This window comes from Priapulus caudatus, unplaced genomic scaffold (genome assembly GCF_000485595.1).
Source record: "Priapulus caudatus unplaced genomic scaffold, Priapulus_caudatus-5.0.1 Scaffold394, whole genome shotgun sequence".
In the NCBI taxonomy this organism is placed as follows: Eukaryota; Metazoa; Priapulida; class Priapulimorpha; order Priapulimorphida; family Priapulidae; genus Priapulus; species Priapulus caudatus.
In genome coordinates this window covers 16,366-29,990 of record NW_014577455.1, presented here as the reverse complement: position 1 = coordinate 29,990, position 13,625 = coordinate 16,366, and the positions used below count along the sequence as shown (strand labels likewise).

The following is a 13,625-nucleotide window of genomic DNA, read 5'->3' as shown; positions in this document are numbered from 1 at the left end:
AAAAATGTTCAAAATGTGTAAAAAATGTTATACTAAACAGCGAAATGTGCTACTAAACAGCGGAATGTGCGCGGAATGGGTAAGAATGTGGCGCAATGCAGATATTCTATAACAACTATTTCATTAGGTGCAATATTGACTGTTCATTTGTTGATTAAACCTCGTTCCTAACAATCAATGTTTTTAACCTCGTTCCTGACAAAGTTTATGGAATTCCTGGAACGAGGTTGGGAGGAATGTCTCCCCGACGACCAAGATGGTCACCATTTATAAACACTGAAAAAGACAGCCCAAATTCGAGTATGAAGGTAAAGCAAATGACAATGTTGTGTTTCAGGACAGTATAGTAGCAATACTTAGCACAGCTATTTTATATTTTCCCTTCCTTATTAAAAATGATGTAAAATTTATTTCCACAGGTTTGTGAACCATTGTTATCCAGTTAAGTTGAACGTTAAACCAAATGATGCAGTAAAAACGCATGTAATATGGTAAACACGGGACCTCTTACTACAATGCCTGACAACCACACAGTACTTGCTGTTTCACGCAATTTCATTCTAACCATTTCAATACACACGGTGGCGCCACTCTGCAGTGACTACACGGCATGTAGGAGTACACGAGATAATAACAAAAACCGCATAAAGAGACCGTATAAGGTATGGTGTACGGTATTTGCAATACTGAAGATATTTCAGTAGTTATTGAAGAAGCTGCTTAAGCACCAATACGTGAATATAGTGATTTTGGTGACTGCTATAGTTGGGAAATGCAGTTAATTTGATAGATATTGTATGAAAATAACATTTTATTTGCCAAAGGAATAACAAGTTTTTGAAGAAATAACAATACAACAAATGATCCACATCTCATTAATTAATATAAATAAATAAATTATGACAATTAAAAGCCTCAATATCTTTCTTCTGAAGGCATAATATAAATGAAAAGTTTCACAAAGGAACAAAATCAGAAAGGCAATATGAATATATGTAAGTACCGACAATTGATAGGCTTTGGTATCATGTCGCATGCCTTCCTATAATAAAACAGTTTACAGGAACTCGCATATAACACATCCCACGTTCAACATCAATGCTTTCGGCAAAAACAGCACATATCTTCTAAAATATTCTTATATTCAATCTCTAGGTGAGATGAGCACACCACTGGACACAATAATTTAACCCAACACAAGTTCCCTTATTCTTGTGTTGCCGTGTTGGGTTACATTATTGTATCTACCGGTACCCTACAAAAGGCAGTGCTGTATACTGTCACGTGAAACTTTGACACTAGCTGGTTGCAGGTACAGTAACACATTGTTTAGCTATTTGGTAATAACACGAACTAGTTTGTCAGTAAAACAAAACTGACTTCTGGAAGCTTTCACAGTTAGGACCTACTTGCCACTACAGCTAAGTAATAGCATATACGTATACATTATATATATAAAAATATATATATAGGAAAATTAGCGATGGAGTCATGTCAAAACCCTTAGAAACCACTGTCTCAGCCCATTACTATGCTACTTATTATATTATAGTAAATACCCTTGTTATACAAAACAATGACAGCAAAATAGTATTTGTTAATATTTAAAAAGAAAGCAAAAAACAACAACAAATACAAATAGATTACAACTAATCTCATATGAACACCCTATTTCTGGCTGTTTTTTTCTTTATGCGAGTTATTTATATATGACTGGGGGTACACTTATGTTCATGTACAGGAAAATAACATCAACAAAAAAATAAATACAATACTTATAAATAAAATCGACCTAGGTGTACAGAACATCAATAAATAACACTTGAAAAAGCCATACGTTAACTAGCGAGATCCATATTGCTGAGTCGTTGCGCACTCGCAACAACACTCAGGTTGTTCAAGTTGCTGGCACTCCCCGCCCGCGACTCCTGTCTGCGGCAGCACCGCCGCCAGTCTCCAAACACCAACGACGTCACGGCCAGTCGGAAGTCGGCGTTGTAGTACGCGTAGATCACCACGTAGATCCAGCTGTTGCAGAAGACGAGTATCGTCGCCAGGTGGCGCACAGCGAGCAGCAGCTCGGGGCGCACATCGCGCGCGAGCGACGTAAGCAGGATGACGTGAATCGGCAGCCAGCAGGTCGCAAACAGCGCCAAGATGGCGACAGCCATCTTGATGCTGCGCTTCTTCCAGCAGACCTCGGCGGTGCCGCGCGGCGTGCGCCTCCGCTGAGCGCGCAGCTGGCAGACGATCCTACCGTACAGCACGGCGGTGAGCGCGAGCGGGATCACGTATCCGATCGCGAGATCCGTATAGTACTTTGCGGCGAGTTCACCCGCCGTCAGGTAGCAGTAGGAGATGGTCGCATTGCTGCGGTACTCATCGTGCTTGCGCGCCGTCATGAGCGCGAGCGTCGGCAGCGCGTACAGCATCGCGACGGCCCACGTCGCCGCGACGACGAGCGCGCAGCGCGCCGCCGTGAACGCCGGCTTCTCCGGATGCAGCACGGCGTCGTAGCGGTCGACGGCGATGACGACCATCATGTAGACGCTGTGCACCATGACGAGGTCGCCGGCGAGCTGATGCACGACGCGCATGTCACACAGCAGCGGCGCGTTCGCGACGTACACCGCCGCGCCGCGCACCATGATCGTGACGACGGGCACGACGGCGAACACCATGAGGAAGTTTGCGGCGGAGATCGACGCGATGTAGTAGTTGACGGGCTGATGCAGCCTGCGGCAGACGACGACGGCGCCGATCGTGCAGATGTTCGTGATGATGATGAGCACGGCGATGAGAACGTAGACGCTCGCCAGCGTCCACATCACAACGCCGCCAACGTCCGAGCGCGCATCCGTCGCCATCTATATTTTATGTAGCAATTTTTCTTATTGTTTACCCATATTTTCGATATTGTTACTTTCACGTGAACATATTTAAATGTGATGTGTACATAAAAAAAAGAAGTTCTTCCGAAGTTTGCAGCGCTGTATAGATGTGAATGACACAGACGTTCACAACGGTGTATAGATGCTAATGACAGACGTTCACGACGCTGTGTAGATGTAAAGATCAGCAGATGTTCGCAACACTTGGCTGTTCACGGCAGAATCTTTTCTCGACGGTGGGACCGAATGAAACCCTTTCCGCAGCTCTGTTTGCGCACACTCGACTGCAATCCTGCTTGTCTCAAGTGCATGTTACACGGCCTTTGTCTTCAACCTTTGTCTTGTGCGCATCTGCCATGCTCCCCGCGGCACAGAGCTATGACACGCTGTGTAAACGTTGATAACACCGAATGTTCTTGTGGGACAGTGCGACTAGGTCGGTTCTGTTCGCATGCATTCGGCAGTGCACTCGCTCTGTGTTGCACGGCCTCACGGTGACCGAGAAAAAACCTCGCGAGACACTCCGACTGCTTAGACGTGCGCTGATGAACTGCAATCACCTCTCGCCGTCTCTTCACACAAGTTTCTATATTAGGAGACGCGCGGTAACGGCACACGCCTTGTCGGGGGAGGCAGAACGTGGCGTTTCACACCAGCGTGAATGATTGATTAATCAGGCCACACACTGGCCGTCTGTCCGCCCGCTATGACGGCTTGCTTGCGAGCGAAGCCGTCTACTGCAGCAGTAGGCCCGTAACGCAGGCCGTGGGGTGCTTACACGCGCACGCAGACGCGCATGTAGGCGGCTCACACGTGGTTGATGAAGCACGCTCGTCCGCAGCCGCCGGCCACGCACCGCTGCCTATACACGCGCGCTCGCGCACTCACATCTGCCTCTGAAAAGTGAAAGCAAAAATGTGATGCGGGGAGGGCGGCACTTTCGCTGCCGGCCAGCGCGGAAACGTCGGCGAGCAGCGCAGCACTGTTTACAAACAGAGCGATGCTCGAGCTAGAGTCGCCGCGTCTCACAGCCAGTCTTTATCGGCCAGCTCATTGTTTATTTGGACAGACAAATCTATGCCGCGAGTAGTAAAAGGCTCGTGTACCTTACCATTGAAATCCCAAATAGATAAATTGCTCCATTATAGTACAGTAGATTAGAAGAAAAATCGTTCAAATTGTGAAAAAAGTATGAAAATTGGTACACTTGCATACTTTTGTATGCTCTTTCATTTAAAGACAGGACATACGCGATCCAGCTACAACTTCGGCCGCCATCTTGAATTCAAAAATGGCCGCCATCATTTCTTAAAAAATAGATATATCTCGGTTAATAATCTTCGTACTGACTTGAAAATTGACTGACAGGCGTAATTTGGGTTACTATTTCATAAAACAACGTGATGCATGTGATCCAAGGGCGTTTTCGGCCACCATCTTGAATTTAAAATGGCCGCCGTCATTTCTTAAAAAATAGCTATATCTCGGTTAATAATCTTCGTACAGACTTGAAAATTTACTTACAGACGTAATTTGGGTTACTATTTCATACAACAACGTGATGCATGTGATCCAAGGGCGTTTTCGGCCGTCATCTTGAATTACTATTTCATACAACAACGTGATGCATGTGATCCAAGGGCGTTTTCGGCCACCATCTTGGATTCAAAATAGCCGCCATAAAAAATTACAAACTTAGCAATATTTCCGTTCACGGAAGATATAGAGACGTGAAAATTTGCAGACTGGCGCAGGTTAATACCCAGCCGGCCAAATCGACACGTGCCGTATCCAACACGCGTTGGAAACGATGGAAAAAACACGCATTTTATCGTGGAGTTCTAAACACGCATTTTCAACGTGCCGTTCTTCAAGTAAACGCGACGTGTACACAAGCGGTTCAAAACTCACGCGCGCGAGCACGAACGCACGCACATAACAGATAGCTATACGCCCGCGAGAGCGCACGCACGCACATAACAGATAGCTATATACGCGCACGAGCACGCACGCACATAACAGAAGCTACATACGCGCGTGAGCATGCACGCACATAACAGGTACCTATACGCCCGCGAGAACGCACGCACATAACAGAAGCTATATACGCGCGCGAGCACGCACGCACATAACAGAAGCTATATACGCGCGCGAGCACGCACGCACATAACAGAAGCTATATACGCGCTGCAGCACGCACGCACATAACAGGTACCTATACGCCGCGCGAGCATGCACGCACTAGCAGATAGCTATATACGGCGCGCTGAGCACGCACGCACATAACAGGTACCTATACGCCCGCGAGAACGCACGCCACATAACAGAAGCTATATACGCGCGCGAGCACGAACGCACACGCGCACAACAGATAGCGATACGCCGCGAGAACGCACGCACATAACAGATAGCTATTATACGCGCGCGAGCACGCACGCCACATAACAGGTACCTATACCGCGCGCGAGCATGCAACGCACGATAACAGATAGCTATATAGGCGCCCAGGCCACGCACGCACAATACAGGATACCTATACGCCGCCAAGAACACACGCACATACAGAAGCCTATACACGCGGCGCGAGCACGCACGCACACGCGCACAACAGATAGCGATACGCCGCGAGAACGCACGCACATAACAGATAGCTATATACGCGCGCGAGCACGCACGCACATAACAGGTACCTATACGCCGCGAGAACGCACGCCACGCACATAAACATGCAGATAACTATTATATACGCGCGCGGGCACGCACGCACATAACAGGTACCTATACGCCCGCGAGAACGCACGCCGCAAATAACAGTTAGCTATATACGCGCGCGAGCACGCACGCTCATACAGGATACCTATACGCCGCGAGACGCACGCACATAACAGATAGCTATATAGTATATACGCGCGCGAGCACGCACGGACATAAACAGATACCATATACGCCCGCGAGCACGGACGCGCATAACAGATAGATATACGCGCGCCGAGCACGCACGCACATAACAGGTACCTATACGCCGCCGAGAACGGCACGCACGCCACATGACAGATAGCTATATTACGCGCGCTAGCACGCATGCACATAAACAGCGTACTATACTATTACCCGCGCGAACGGCACGCGCATAACAGAAGCTATATATACGCCCGCGAGAACGCCACGCACATAACAGTACCGATACGGCCGCGCAGAACGCACGCACGCACATAACAAATAGCTATTATAGTACGCGCGCGAGCACGCACGCACATACAGATACCTATATACGCCCGCGAGAACGCACGCACGCACATAACAGATAGCTATATACTGCGCGCCGAGCACGCACGCCCACATATTCAGATACCTTATCGCCCGCGCGCGAGCATGCACGCACACAACAGATACCTAGGCTATACGCCCGCGAGAACGCACGCACATAACAGATACTATACTGTACATACAAGTACTACATTTGTGTTTGTGCAGGTACATGTTACCGCACTGAGTGACAATCTGCGACAACTTGTGGACAATGCAGTCTCGAGAAATTTGTTTAACTTAAACAATAGTATTATTTAGCTTGCCATGCATGTTCTTGTGTACTGTATACTACAACTTGTTGTCTTCAATTAACTCTTGAAGTACAGAGTAAAATGTGATGGCGGCCATGTTGAATTCAATATAACCGCTGTAATTATAATTGAAACTTGTGTGTCTTGTTTTAATATGAAAGAGCTTATTAACCTGCACCAGTCTGCAAATTTTCACGTCTCTATATCTTCCGTGAACGGAAATATTGCTAAGTTTGTGATTTTTATGTTGGCCATTTTGAATCCAAGATGGTGGCCGAAAACGCCCTTGGATCACATGCATCACGTTGTTGTATGAAATAGTAATTCAAGATGACGGCCGAAAACGCCCTTGGATCACATGCATCACGTTGTTGTATGAAATAGTAACCCAAATTACGTCTGTAAGTAAATTTTCAAGTCTGTACGAAGATTATTAACCGAGATATAGCTATTTTTTAAGAAATGACGGCGGCCATTTTAAATTCAAGATAGTGGCCGAAAACGCTCTTGGATCACATGCATCACGTTGTTGTATGAAATAGTAACCCAAATTACGTCTGTCAGTCAATTTTCAAGTCTGTACGAAGATTATTAACCGAGATATAGCTATTTCACGTTGTTGTATGAAATAGTAACCCAAATTACGTCTGTCAGTCAATTTTCAAGTCTGTACGAAGATTATTAACCGAGATATAGCTATTTTTTAAGAAATGACGGCGGTCATTTTTGAATTCAAGATGGCGGCCGAAAACGCCCTTGGATCACATGCATCACGTTGTTTTATGAAATAGTAACCCAAATTACGCCTGTCAGTCAATTTTCAAGTCTGTACGAAGATTATTAACCGAGATATATCTATTTTTTAAGAAATGACGGCGGCCATTTTTGAATTCAAGATGGCGGCCGAAGTTGTAGCTGGATCGCGTATGTCCTGTCTTTAAATGAAAGAGCATACAAAAGTATGCAAGTGTACCAATTTTCATACTTTCGCTGCTCGAGCAAGCGAAATACAGAGCGGGGGCATCTTCGCTTCGTTTCGCTCGCCTTCGCTGCTCCTTCATTTGTTGAAGAAGTTTGTTGAGCGTTTGTTGACAGCATTTACAGGAAATTGTCGGCAAGAATAAGTGAAAGAGAGTATAGAAACATTAAGACTTTGGTAGTAAATAGATTTCGAATTTATTTAGCATTATATTTTATTGAAACGCTCCAAGTGCCTGTGTCTAAGCCGATTATCGACCATTAGATTTGTCAGACAGATTTGTCAACAAACTGCCTCTCTCACTCTCCTTCTTTCCCTCTCTCACTCGACCTCTCTATCTCCCTCTCTAACGATCTCTATCTCTTTATCTCTCATTCTCTCTCACTCGACCTCTTTCCCTCCATCTCGCTCTCCTCTCCCTCTCTCTTCCTCACAAGGAAGCGAACATACCCCTGGTCTCTATTTTGCTGGCTCGACCAGCGAAGTCTAGCGCAACGAAGTCCAGCGAAACGAAGCAAATTTTAATTATAAAAAAGTTTAATAACTCTTTTATATCGTTATATATAACCCCCCTTGATATCTATTTCATATCTAACCCACCCTTGATATCTAATTTATATCGATCCGCCCCCTTTATATCTCTTTTATATCACGAAATTAATAAATAATGACATTAAAGTTGGGAACGCTCCAAATGGGGCATCACCCATTGCCCTCGATCGCAAACCGCACGCGTGAGACGATGGCATTCCGTAGCATCCGCTACATCCGAACGATTGAGATTTGATTGGCAATGTGTAACGGTTGTTGAGCTTCTAAAATGGCTGTTAGCAGCATGGTTGTTTTAACGAATCAATCCAGGCGTCAATTCAAAATAAATAGCCGACTATATGTGAAACCCGTCAATATCCATTAAAAGAGCAGTAGAATCGACACTGGCTTCGCGTGAAGCGGCTGTTTACAAAGGAAAGATCTTCAGACAGATAAACTTAAAAAGGCGTTCGCGCACATCCGAGAATAAACGATCGCATTTATCACGCTGTAAAATACAAATGCCAAACATTCGCGCGCAGCGGACAGCAAAGATTCGGCTAATGCACACTTGCGCTTGCTTTTACTTAAAATTCATTTACGTTCCATCTTTGAAATCAGGATTTTGCAAGCTTTCCAAGTTGCCCGCATGTGTGGCACAGTAATACTATACAATATAAGATTGCGCCATAGGGCAATGAGTCACGAAAAACCAGCCTTACACATGCCATCAGAGTGATGAGTCGACAAACAATTTGACGTTATATAATTATAAATTTAAGCACGGAATGTATTACAATTGAAAAAATTCAGAGAAATGCTCCAAGCTTTCCAACGCTATTACTTACCCAGTTGGCGGTTAGCAGAGGGTTCCTTCGCTTCAGCATGTACAGTCGTGGTTTTGTCGAACGCTGGAAAAAACATGCGTCACACATAGCAACCAACATACACTCGCGCTTCCACCAACTTTCTTCCACGGATTCTGTCTTGTCATGTCAGTAGGCTAGCTTAATATAACTGATAGTGTAGTGGCTAGTAGTTAGGTATTTGGTACCGAAATTCTGACTACTTATCCATTCTAAGAATACAAAATCGTTAAAAGTTCGGCAGTTAATCCCTCTTCATAGAGAGATGGAGGAGGCGCAGTTACTGACCATTTTCTCAGCAGGGTGACTCGACGCTCTTACCTAGTAACCACATCTACTTCATCTACTTCATTTACTACATCTCCGCATCTACTTCTAGCTCCTCCTGTATGTGTTCCTTCGTTACACATTACACCTGCTTTTGCATACGCCTCATCAACAAGCCTTCATGCTCTAACGCAGCGTTTTCTCTCATTCTCACATCTTATTCACCTCTTCAAGCACTCTACTGCACCTCGCTCGTTCAATACTCGTACATGCACGATGTAGTTTATATTTACCCTTGTCGACCAACACAGATATTCACATGCGCCCCATATGTTCCTTGACTTCTATCTTACATCACTGAGCACATCCATTTCATTTTTTTACATTATGCAACGATAAACACACAAACTGAACCCTAACCTCCCTTCACACATCCCGTCTTCACACTTCCCAATTTTCCGCTACCACTCATCACTCTTGCCTGGCTGCACCCATCTCCCACTATCCACCACCCGACATGCACCCTGCCTTCCCGCATAGCCTCCAAATCACCCTCCTGCCACATCCCTCACTCATTCTATGCATGCTCCACCACACCCAACCAATTTCCACCAACCCCCACCCAACCGACTTCCACAAAGCCTCTCCCATTGTCACCATGCACACGTCTCACTCAACCATATACACACCTTCTCCTGCAGCGCGGCCAGCTGGCTGGTGTGGAAGAGCGGCACTACGTCGGGGCGGCAGTGCGCACACTGGAACGGCAGCGCGCAGTCTCGCAGCTGGCGCACCAACGCTCGGCACTCCCCGCGCGACAGCACGTCCCCGAACCTAATCGCTCCTGTTCGTCAAGAAAGCAAAATTCACGGATGTGACGGCGGGAATAGAGCCACTCGGCTCCTGTTCGTCAAGAAAGCAAAATTCACGGATGTGACGGCGGGAATAGAGCCACTCGGCTCTCTCTAGTTCGTCAAGGAAAGCCAAAATTCACGATGTGACGGCGGGAATAGGCAGCACTCGGCTCCTGTTCGTCAAGAAAAGCAAAATTCCACGGATGTGACGGGCGGGAATAGAGGCACTCGGCTTCCTGTTCGTCAAGAAAGCCAAAAATGTCACAGATGTTGACGTGCGCGGAATAGAGCCACTCGGCTCCTGTTCGTCAAGAAAGCAAAATTCACGGATGTGACGGCGAGAATAGAGCCACTCGGCCTCTCATCGTCAAGAAAGCAAAATTCACGGATGTGACGGCGGGAATAGAGCCACTCGGCGGTCTGCAGGTCTCGTCGCAACGCTCTGATGGATTAATCTGTGAGTCAGTGCGACACAGCGTGCATGACGCGTGCGTAATTACGCAGCAGCCTCTCTTCGCATGCGCGCTGCTGAGCAGATCGCGACGTGTGCGAAGCCCGCGACGACCGTCGCAGAAGAAAAGCAACAATCACTCCCGAAGAAGGCATGCGGGAAAGTAAGAGAGGGGGGGGGGGTTGCCGCGCGGAGCAGGAGTAGCGTGAGCTCTTTACCCCCAGTGCCGAGCTTACCACTATACGATGCGCATAGGCAAATAAAGGTCAGATGCGCCATGCGCTCTGCTAACCATGCCAATATATATATACACACACACATGCACGCAGGCACGCAGGCACGCAAACAAACACACACACACACACACACACGCACGCACGCACGCACACACACACACACACACATACACGTACGCATGCACGCACGCACGCACGCCCGCCGCCCGCCCGCACGCACGCAAACAGGCACACACATAACATATAATAATCATAATACATGAATAGAGAATACTCCTGGTAATATTATATCAGGAGAAGTGCGCAAGGTTTAATAATTGGAAATCAACATTCGTTAGCCCTGTTTTCATTCACTCCTGATAATATGGGATATCGATGGGAAGACGAGGCACTAGACGGACGGCTATAGTCTCGAGCAGCCACATATATTAGGCAGTTTGTCACCTTGCAGTAATCATTCTAACAACTCCAGCTATACTGTCAGTCTATATAGTCAGAATGATTACTCCAAGCTGTAACACAGCTCCTTGATCTCGCGCAGTATTTAAGTGGATTTACGATGACGAATATACCCGCTACTCCCCAGCAACGCTGCCCGACGGACCAGCGTTCAGTCTATCACGCGCGAATCCGCGTGGATCATGTATCGCGACGAAACAACATCTCGTAAATTGCATGGCTTGCAACACGGCTGCCTCGAACGCGGTCGCTTTGACATGGTATCATAAGGTAGCGGATTTCCGAGAAACGACATGAGAAATCGCTAGCTTTCGATATAGATGCGAAGCCACATTAGGATTTGTGTATCGCCAAGTAGCACGTATCGGAAACCGCTGGCAATTAGGCTCTCTCTCTCTCTCTCGCTCTCTCTCTTACAAGTCTTCCCTCTACTCGGAAATGTCAAAGGGTGACGGCGAGGCGTAATTTTCCTTGGATCAGATCCATACGTTTACTGATTCATTGCCGACCAGGATTTATATGCCGTAATTGCGCATAGTATCATTGATAGTATATATATATATATATATATATAGACATTGTAGTCACAGTAGCAGGAATGGCAGTATGACAACGGTTAGGTCATTCTCATATTAGTTCCGTTATAGTTTCATAAAATATATTCATGTATGGATTAGGGGAGAATGTGGGGACGGATATATGCGGCCTCATCTTCAAACCACAGCTAATTAGCAGGACAACAATCATAAACCCACTCATAACACCACAAATTATTCAATCTAGGGGAAATAATTATCAGCCTATATAGAAGGCCGGAAATCATTGCTAAAACAGGCTAAAAACGTTATTTTTTGCAGATCGGCATTACAAACGCTGAACAATTACCCGATGTATGTCATCTCCTGATTTTATGCAATCTGCTTCAATTTTTTTAAAGAGTTTCAAGTCAGGCATAATCATACTGCAGCATATTACTCCTATATCAGGTTTAGTGTTGGATCTTTAAATAGTACACTGCTAGTGTGCAATCTTGTAATTTTTACATAATCGTAATTTATGAAAATATGGTATACCAAATACGCAGTACACATATTCATGTATTTTTAAGAATGCCAAAAATATATAGGAATAGGAGTTATATGTTTCAGATAACATATAGTACATACAATAACACATAACTCCGCAAATTGTGATTAAGAAGCTGGTAGCGGTACGAGAGAGTTTTACCCCGTACAGACTACGAATTTGATATGGTACTAAACTAGCGCGCGCTAAACATTGCAGTGTGTACACGCTATATCCCGCTCCAAGTTGGCCCCGCTAGCGACGCAGGGCTATCTTGGTGCGCACCAAGTTATCCCGCTCTAACTTTGTGTCTGCACGCAATCGCTGCCTAACTCGCGCTAAGTTTCGCAATGCGCATGCGCATAGCCTTATTTAGGTCACGTACGCTCGCTCGCACGCACGCTCGCCGTACCTCGCTGTCTGTGGGTTGACGTGGCGAGCAGGGAACTGAGCGGTGGGAGAACTTATGATTCATTTAGCCCGCTTCAGAGTTTTGTGTCTGTACGCTCCTGGTTAGCATACTCTGCGGCCTTAAAGCCTTAAGGCCTTAAGGTCTTAGCGCGTGCTAAGATTTAGACGCGCGTCTGACGCGCGCTAAAATTCGTAGTCTGTACGGGGCATTTAACGTACAAATAAGCACTTATCTTTACACAGCGCGCTGAACGAGTGCTGCACTTAAAAGGCATAATAAATTATACCTGTGATCTAATCATTTACGGTATTACATGTGAATAAATTAAATTAACAAATACAGTCTTTAGTACAGCTGTTCGGCCAAAAGAAACGGATAAACGTGAACACGTGTACGTGTATCTCGTTGTTTATTTATATAGGCGTGTCCTTTATTACGATTGACGCAACGCGGAAGCGAAGCTGATGGAACACGTTATCAAGAAATAGGTGGTGAGGGAAGCAGTAGAGCTAGACTAGCAACGCTGTGAAGCACTCTTCTAGTTTGCCCTATTGTATAATATATATATATATATAACGGGTACACGCACGTACACGCGGGTACACGCACGTACTCGCAGATACACGCACATACACGCGGGTACACGCACGTACACGCGGGTACACGCACGTACACGCGGGTACACGCGGGTACACGCACGTACACGCAGGTACACGCAGATACACGCAGATATATGTATATATATATATATCCATTATATTTTTCTATTTTTCTATTATATTTGTACGTGCGTATACCCGCGTGCACCCGCGTGTACGTGCGTGTATCTCCGTGTACCCGTGTACACGCACACGCACGTACACGCGGGTACACGCATGTACACGCAGGTACACGCACGTACACACAGATACACGCACGTACACGCGGGTACACGGAGATACACGCGGGTACACGCACGTACACGTAGATACACGCACGTACACACAGATACACGCACGTACACGCGGGTACACGTACGTACACGCAGATACACGCACGTACACGCGGGTACACG

At 46.2% G+C, this 13,625-nt stretch overlaps 2 protein-coding genes across 2 annotated transcripts in view; both read right to left on the bottom strand.

The window, feature by feature from the left end:
- Positions 1 to 791: 791 nt before the first annotated feature.
- LOC106809884 (neuropeptide FF receptor 2-like) lies at positions 792 to 3,692 on the bottom strand. Its single transcript, XM_014813120.1, has one exon. It carries the CDS (start codon positions 2,865 to 2,867, stop codon positions 1,839 to 1,841), a length of 1,029 nt encoding a protein of 342 aa, XP_014668606.1. The 5' UTR covers positions 2,868 to 3,692; the 3' UTR covers positions 792 to 1,838.
- Positions 3,693 to 3,697: 5 nt separating this feature from the next.
- LOC106809883 overlaps positions 3,698 to 13,625 on the bottom strand; it is a gene marked incomplete at its 5' end in the record, with an annotated part of 22,906 nt that continues 12,978 nt past the window's right edge. Inside the window, 3 exons of the mRNA XM_014813119.1 lie at positions 3,698 to 3,787; positions 8,810 to 8,872; positions 9,784 to 9,938. Of these exons, the coding sequence (XP_014668605.1) occupies positions 3,776 to 3,787; positions 8,810 to 8,872; positions 9,784 to 9,938 (230 nt within the window). The remainder of the gene's footprint in view (positions 3,788 to 8,809; positions 8,873 to 9,783; positions 9,939 to 13,625) is intronic.